General features: G+C 50.7%; 1 protein-coding gene across 1 annotated transcript in view; it reads right to left on the bottom strand.

The window, feature by feature from the left end:
• Nucleotides 1–1,969: 1,969 nt before the first annotated feature.
• LOC104515182 (G-protein-signaling modulator 1-like) overlaps nucleotides 1,970–8,532 on the bottom strand; it is a gene marked incomplete at its 3' end in the record, with an annotated part of 33,080 nt that continues 26,517 nt past the window's right edge. The window contains exons 10-12 of the mRNA XM_010159065.1: nucleotides 6,388–6,458; nucleotides 2,241–2,420; nucleotides 1,970–2,033 (exon numbers count right to left, since the gene is read on the bottom strand). Of these exons, the coding sequence (XP_010157367.1) occupies nucleotides 1,970–2,033; nucleotides 2,241–2,420; nucleotides 6,388–6,458 (315 nt within the window). The remainder of the gene's footprint in view (nucleotides 2,034–2,240; nucleotides 2,421–6,387; nucleotides 6,459–8,532) is intronic.

The following is an 8,532-nucleotide window of genomic DNA, read 5'->3' on the forward strand; positions in this document are numbered from 1 at the left end:
CAGTCTACGTTGTTTCACTACCACATACACCAGGCATGCCTGAGAACTGAATGAAAAATGGACTCTCAGGGATCAACTCCCAAACCCAGAGCCAGTGGGGAGCGAACATACACACACACTGCAAACTCAGGGCACCCAGGGAAGAGGCACTGGGAGAAGAGCTGGTGAAGGAAGACGACTGCAGCAGCCAGGGAGAGCCTGAGCCACCCCTTTGCAAGTGCAAACCCTGGGCTTTGCCCATCCTGAGGGATGGGAGGAGCAGCATGTCCCGCAGCTGCTCACACACTCCCACCCGACAGGAACTGCACAAGGGACTGGGGCACGTGTGTCTGAGCCTTCACTTGCTCTTTCATGGACATTCACCAAACCCCGTGGTACTGCCCAGAGGTCAGCAGTGGCTGGCAATGTCCCACGGGGCCTTCTCTGAGACACAGCCTATGAACTCACACGCCTGAGGAACGCTTTCTGCCCTGCTCTTGACAGAGCGTGGCTTTTGTTTGGTTTCTGGCTGCATGTCTGAGTTAAAAATACAAGGCTATTTCTGGCAGAAGTGGGTTTTTTTCTGCCTTTGCATAGCCTTGGATGCCCCCATGCTGCTGCCTCCTTTCTGGCTCAGATGAGCTTTGTTTTCCTTCTCAATGATCATGTTTGCACCGGTGAGCCATAGGAAATTCTTTTCCTATTAGACCATTTCCACGAGCACTGTTGGGAACAAAGAATGAGCTCAGAGAAATCTAAAAAAAACCCAGTGAGTGTAAAGATCCTGTCTCCAGTGGTCAGAGAACTGAAAATCCAGAATGTCTGTGGTCAAAAAGGGATGTGTACATACGCAGACGCACACAGGTACAGCAGAATACGTTCTCCCCGTGATCCTCAGGTCAGGAACAAAGAACTCAGTGCTAGAAACACCTTCAAGCATCCCCACTCTACAGACAGGCTTCATCCCAAGCTCTGCAGCTCAGACCCCTTCTTACCCAGCATGAAAACAGTTTGTTTTGCTTTTCTTAAATGCCAAGAAAAAAATAGGCCTATCTTTCCTGGGTTGGATTTATTCCATCTGGAATCATTGCACGCTCACAGGACTGTGATAGCGTGTTACAGTCTCAGTATAAAGCAAGAGCCCAAATACTTTCAAGCACCCATGCGATCGTTAAATCTTTGCTGTTACGCTCCGTATCTCCTGGCAACAACAAGCCTAGGACATGGGGCTTCTCAGTCGAGATCCCTGAGTTCAAATATCTCCAAGCCCCGTCCCACGATGCAGAGACATGCCTTCGTTCGTGGGTGTGATCCCTGCCAAGACTGAGAACAAAACCAGCACAGCTGCAGGAACCTCCCCAGTACACTGTATTTGCCACGTGTCACAACATAAACATCGATACAACCGGAAGATAACGGTTTAACAAACAGCCCAATTGTTCAGGCTAAAGACATCAAAAAGGCACGGGGAGAGCTTTCCAGGACACGGATCCCCACCAGCTTCTGAGGAGCCACGCACAGACTGAGTCAGAGCTCCTCGACACCCAACACAGGACTTGCTGCGTGCCAGTAACCCATAAATCGCTGACATCAGGGCCTGCTCCTCTTGCCAGCTTCTGCTCTTTAGGAAGCGTGCTCCACCTAACTTGCTTCCAAAGAGAAGCTCCCAGACAATGATTTTCTATCATCTCTGCCTAATGACTGATGAATTCAGAGGCCACTCTGCACATTGCCACTCTGGAGACCATCAACGACATCAGGAGATGAGGGGAACAATACCTCAGGTCTCAATTTTGGCAAAGGCAAACTTATCAAAAACCTAAAAAGGTTTCTTGAAAGCAGCAAGCCCACTCCTCATAAATCCCAGGAGGCTGATCAAGTCAGGCTTCACACAGCAAGTGCTCCAAATTGCTCAAGGAACTCAAGGCATTGCATCCTGACAGTCCCAAAATCAGGAAAGTTCAACACTCATCCCTCAAGAGAAGGTTACCAATACCACCACCAAATACCAAATTCTCATAAACCAGCTCGTGCTGGAGGTTGGTTCTGTTGTTCTATTTAACAGACGGTGAACATGAGGCTCAAAAAGGCAAAAGTATTTACCTACAGTTGCCCAAACGGTCAGCAGAGCTATATGCAGGCCCTGGTTTCGAGCCAACAGGCCACGCTGCCACCCCCACACCAAGTTAGAAACAAGGTAAGAGCCAACACGTTATAAGAAACTCCCAGATCAGTACTGGAAGGAAAAAACAACTTCCTACCGACTGTGACACCTGGACTCGGACTTCACTGGTATCCAGTGGTGATGTACTTGAGCCCTGGGACCTTCTCTCTGAGCCAGACTGGTGCTCCCGGTATTTCTTTGACCTTGCAGATAATGACAAGAACTCTTTTCCAGAGATCTTCAGGTCTCCCACATGATGGCTGTCCCCATTCTGCTCCTTGGGAAAGCAAGAAATAGTCATTGCACAAATTGCTTGTCCGAGGTTTACATGGAGATCTGCTGGCAAGTATCCGCAGAACAGGAGATGCACAGAAGATGTTAATGTGGAGTTTAGATGGGGTGAGCTGCCACTTACGTGTGAGGGGTTGAATGGGGACATTCTGCCTATCTCCACAACCAACCATTTGAATGGCTGGAGAGGAAGCATCACCCAAACAACACACGACAGCCAACTTCTCCACAGGGAGAAGTAGCATCCTCTTAAAAAAAAATCCAGGTATGTAAGTAGAGGCATGGCTGTTTTATTTACAGGCATAAGGAATGATGGACGAAAGGTCCGGAAGCAGTCGGTGCTGCTAGTGATTTCTGGCAACTGCACTCCTAACACCTCTTCCAGAGTGGCAAGCTCATCCTGCCCAGGATACCAAACCCTTGGCACAAGTCCCTCCACTTGCTGTATCTTCACTTCTTCCCAGCACCCAACCATGCTGCAGCCCACACTGAACCATGGATAACCCCACCATGCCCCGCAGAACATGACTACACCATATGCTCCCACCTCTAGGATTTGGCTCCCGGCACACACGTAGCATTGCCTGCCTTGGTGTCTCCCACTGGCTTCATCCAGCAAAGCCCTTACCCAACAGTCTCCTAAAAGGCAGATTAACATGGAGCCCCGTCCTGCTCTTTTGCCAACCCTCACACTACCAGGAGCACGTGGGGACGGCAGGGTAACACTGCAGCAGATGGCCATGAGCAGCCCCCTGCTCTCTCGCTGCTGTCCTTCGCTCTCTCAAATGCCTTGCTCAGTGCCCCCGTAGCCATATGAAATACAGGATTGTCACCCTCATGTATTGCAGTGGGAAAGGGAGGTGACAGAGATCACACATCTCCTGAGAGTTGTAGTTTTTGTTCCTTCTCACTGCAGCTCCCCACTTTGCTTTTCCAGGCCCTGCTCCATGCCTGGCTCCTCCACTTTCACCCCTTTCCCATGAGACACACACAACTATCTCTTCTGTGCCAAGACACTCGGGTCCGTGGCCCAGCCTGTGTTACCACCACAGCCTCGTTGCTGCTGTCATGCAGAAGAGCCCCTCGGACAGAAGCATCGGCAGGAGCATCCAGTGTTTAGCTCCAAAGACACTTGGTAATGGCACCAGGCACTTTACACAGAACTGGTGGGAACCCAGCACAAGCAAGACCTGCTCGATGCTTTGGGCTTCGGTGTTTTGGGGCTGCAAACCACCTTTTCATCACACAGAAAGCACTGAGGGGACTCTCCCCAGGGTGTCCTCGTTGCAGCAACTACATGCAGGTGAAAGAAGCTCGAGCACAGCTCAGGAGATGACCCACGAGGTTGGGATTTTAGGGCACACACCAGAAAGCCAAGGACACGGAACAGCATCTGCATTCACAGCACCCCAATAGCACGGAACATGATGTAGCCAAAATGGCTTTCCCATTGAAATACAAACAGAAATAGCGAGAAGTGAGGAGAGATTAATTTCCCTCAATGCTATTGATGGGACCGACTGCAGCCAGGCTGGCGCCCACATTTTGAAAAGCTAGGACTGGAAAGAAACTGCCTTCCAATGCCTTACTGCTGTAGTTGGAGGCCTCAAACTGTTTAGCTCATGACAAAAAGAATAGATGACTCAATTACAGCATGTAAGCACCTTCAGGGTAAAAACCAGCATGTGATAAAGAGATTTTTAGCCCGGTAGAGAGAGGAAAATAAACAAGAACCAATGGCTGGGAGCTAAAAGCAGAGAAGCTCAAAACAAGGCAAGAGGCACAGGTTGGAGAGAGCAGGATGACAGGGAGCGGCATTCCGCTGGCTGCTGGGGCATTCGGAGCCCACGTGAGTGTCCTGGCAGACACACTCTGCCCAGGCACACGACTCCGTGCAGAGGCATTGGACAAGAGCTCCTGGCCTGCGTGGTAACAGGGGTCCCTGCTGACTTTGAAGGCTATCTCTGGCAGAGACGGAGGGCGGAGAGGGTGACACAGTAACAAGAGGGTGTTGAAGAGATCACGGTTCACTCCACTGGTTTATTCTTTACAATCTTATCACCCTCACCCTAGCAAGCATGAAGCAAACAACCCTCTGCCATGACTGTAATCACGACTCCCTAGGAGCTGCAGCAGGGGAGAGGAAGGGGAATCACATCCAAAATACTCTCACAAGGGGAGGTGACTTGCACACACCCTCCCAGGACCACTGCAGGGGAACTCAAGTCTGACTCCATGGCTATGGACTACGCAGGGCTCCTGTTTACTCCAGCCTCCCCATGAAATCCCTGAAATCCCATAACCCTGCCTGAACTACTGAACGAGGCTCAGCTTTTACAGCAAAGTGTAGGAAACCAGCAGCATTAACAGCAAATCACACACCAGGATCCTCTCCCTGCCAGCATCCTCTGGGCCATGCTGCTCCCGTGAGGATACACAACCAAACGTCTCCCTGACACTGGGCACTGCTATCCCTGCTACCAACACCCCAGAGGTGGAGTTGTGCCGCTTAAAGCAGGTGGGGGCCAAAACATCCAGTGGGCAGTGGGGAGAATTTATAAAAATCACAGAATCTTTTAGGTTAATGGGCATATGGGTATAAATTGAAATCAGGGAGGTTTAGATTAGATATCAGGAAGAAATTCTTCACAGAGAGGGTGGTGAGGCACTGGGACAGGTTGCCCAGAGAAGCTGTGGATGCCCCATCCCTGGCTGTCTTCAAGGCCAGGCTGGATGTGGCTTTGAGCAACCTGGTCTGGTGGAAGGTGTCCCTGCCCATGGCAGGGGGGTTGGAACTAGATGATCTTTAAGGTCCCTTCCAACCCAAACCATTCTGTGATTCTATGATTCTAGGTTGGAAAACACCTTTAAGATCACCAAGTCCAATCATTAACCCAGCACGGCCAAGCCCACACTAAACCTGTCCCTGAACACCTCGTCCCTGTGTCTTTTATATCCCCCCAGGGATGATGACTCCACCAACCTCCCTGCACAGCCCATTCCAATCCTGACAGCCCTTTCTGGGAAGATATTTTCCCTCATATCCAATCTAAACCTGCGGAACGTGAGCCCATGTCGTCTTGTCCCAACACTGGTCACTTGGGAGAAGAGACCAACCACCCCCTCTCTGCACCCTCCTTTCAGGGAGTTGTAGAGTGATAAGGACTCCCCTGAGCCCCCTCTTCTCCAGGCTTCTGTAAAAGGGGAGATCCTCCCTGGGACACTGGGGCGAGCTGTGCCTGGAAAGCACCAGAGAAACATGTATTATTTGTGCCAAAGACATTCCAAAAAGGCAGAGCAAGGCTGCCTGCCTGGCTACCTCCTCTGGGACATGACTGAGCCCCAGGGCAGCACCGGCGCCCGTCACCGGGCAGACCCAGCCATCCTGCGCAGGATTTTCTGAGGAACTGAGATGATCCCTGTAGGTGGAAAGGCTCAGTGCCTCCGAGCTGACTGCAGGAACAGCCTTTGCCCTGGGGAGACCGAGAAAACGCTGATCTGCTTAGATGTGACATTTCCAGCAGCAAACCGGAGCAGAGGCAATCCTCAGAGCCCCTGGGAACAAACCCCTCTGCCTCCTGCCACGCACCATCTCCTGCCTCTGACCTCTCCTTCCCTGCCTGTGCTGAATGCAGCGCTCGCTGGGCTAATAAAACACTACGATTTGCCACCAGCCACTGAAGGGGCTAAAACGCTCACGATTATCCTCTCAATAAAGGGCTGTTTTTTTCAAAAAAGCATAGAAGTGGCTTTTTCAGCTTTCAGTTGTTAAGTGCCTTTTTAGTTCACCAGCTGTTCCTCTCTTCCAAGCTCTCTAGAAACCCTCTTCGGTTAATCCCATTGACTCCAGTGATATCTGCTAATTGCACACTTCCCTGCAAATGAAGCCAGTCAACAAGCCATTACAGATTCCTACTGATATTTAATCTTTGAGGCCAGACATCTTTGCTTACCTTTTCAGAAGGGAACTTCAGGAGGTCTAAGCTGTCCATGCTGTTCCTTTGGAGTCTCTTTGGCCTGGCTCCTGCAAAACAACGCACTCTCGCATCAGGAGGGTGTCCCTCACCGACAGCACTAATGTCACACAGATCAAATTCAAACCAGGGCAGAACCTCTGCTCCTGGTAACTACAGAGTCGAAAGGATGGGATGCTGCAGCTGTGCTGCCCTTGAGATTTGAACGTGGGGTTTATTCCCCTCTTGGGTTTGGATCTTTTTCAAAACACTATCACAGCACAGTCAGCAACAGCCAGGGCCGCAGGAAACTTTTGCTGTCGAACCAGTGGCTGGGTCACACTATGACCCTGATCTCAACTGAGGTCTCTGGAATTCAGGAGTTAGAAACCCCACTCTAAACAACCCAACTCAGGGAACTGACATTGAGAAAAATCATAACAAAAATACAGTTTAATAAACACGTGGATTTGTCACTTTATCTTCATGTTTTTAACTTAAAGAATGTACTGGGGACACAGCTTTGAGCTCTTCTCTACAGTCACGAGAGCTGGAAAACTAAGTGGAAGAGCAAATATTTTCTACCAGAGGCCCAGCCTTAAGGGGAGAAAAACCTTGCCCTGAAGCTGACAGAGAAGTCAGAAAATTTGGCAGCATTCATTAGATTTATTTGAGATTTCCCAAAATTCATTGTAATGTAGTCTTCTAGCAATAACAGACTCACACAAGCCAGCTCTGACTCCCGCTTTCCAAGTTCTCCTTACCTCCATGTCTCCCTCCAACCCGCTTCCAGCTTCTGTTGCCTTGCTGACTAACAGAGCTGGGATTTACAAAGTGGCCCTGGGATGCTTTTGCCCCATGTGGGAAAACTGCCCTTCCACCCTTCTGCTCCCCTTCCCTGCTCTTCCCTGCGCCCTTCCACCCTTCTGGCTCCCCTTCCCTCCTCCTGCTCCCCTTCCCTGCTCTTCCCTGAAGGTTCACTTCAGCCGAGCACCACATGACAGCCCACACCAGCAACACCAAACAGGGCAGAAAGGACAGCTTTGGACACGAGGTCCCATGACACCCTCCAAGCTTCAGGGGAAATCCTGGCAGAGGGTGAATGAACGCATGTGAATTGAAACCCAGCCCCACGCCGAGCCCTGAGAACGGAAACCACTGAGCTCTGTGTGGTTCCTGCAACAGCAAACTCACCAAACCTGAAGATTCCCGTTTCCCACCACCACCTAACAGCACCGCGGCTTCTGTTACAGCAGCACCCACGACCCCGTACCCAGGCTGCCAGCGAGCTACTCACTGCACAAACTTAACGAGAGAGAAGGCACAAAGTCCATAAAGCAATTCAGGACTGACTGTAAGGAGAGCACGGTGAAAATGGAAGCAGGCACAGGTAAGCCAGGGCTCCTGCACCAACACACATCCAGCTCAGTCAGGGCTCCAGACGCGACCACAGCTGTATCTGAACCGCAGCAACTCCAGGGACGCTGCTGCTCTGAAAGGTTCCACCTGGAGAGCTTCATGAGGTACAAAGAGAAGCTCAGAACACCTGGGACTTCACTAAGGGTCACGCACGTACACCTTGGTGATAAATGACCTCAGGTTAATCTCACTGCCCTTTGCTGCTTCTTCACTAAAGTGATTCACCTCTTGCAGCCATAAAGACTCAAATCTGCAAAGTATTTCTGCACGTTGCTGTCACTCTGCTCCAAAAAGCACGTTGGCATCAACTTCATTTTAAGGTGACTTGGTTACCAGGCTCTGAGGTCAGAAGGGACCGACATCAGCGCTGGCGAACAGGCGCAGGACAAGGACTGTTGTGAATACACAGCAAGGCCAGAGGGCAAGGAAAGCATAACGACGCGTTTGCCATTCCTACCCAGCTCTACCCGCTTCCACTCTGCAAAGCCAGTTCCTCACTTGGCAGCAGCTCAGTAACAACAGGATTTGATCCCGGAAGGTCAGCGATTGCTGCTGATGCTGGCGAGGGTTCAGACGCGGGACAGCCTCCCTTTGGAGCAGGCAGGAAAAAAGGACTTTGCTGCTCTCAACAAAGCAGGCAGAACTCTGGATTTTACCATTTCTATTTCAGTCCTTGTTTACATTTACTTATCTCAGGTATCTTACGTGTCTTAAGCACCTCCTTTC

The sequence above is a fragment of the Eurypyga helias genome, unplaced genomic scaffold (assembly GCF_000690775.1).
Source record: "Eurypyga helias isolate BGI_N326 unplaced genomic scaffold, ASM69077v1 scaffold29999, whole genome shotgun sequence".
Taxonomy (NCBI): domain Eukaryota; kingdom Metazoa; phylum Chordata; class Aves; order Eurypygiformes; family Eurypygidae; genus Eurypyga; species Eurypyga helias.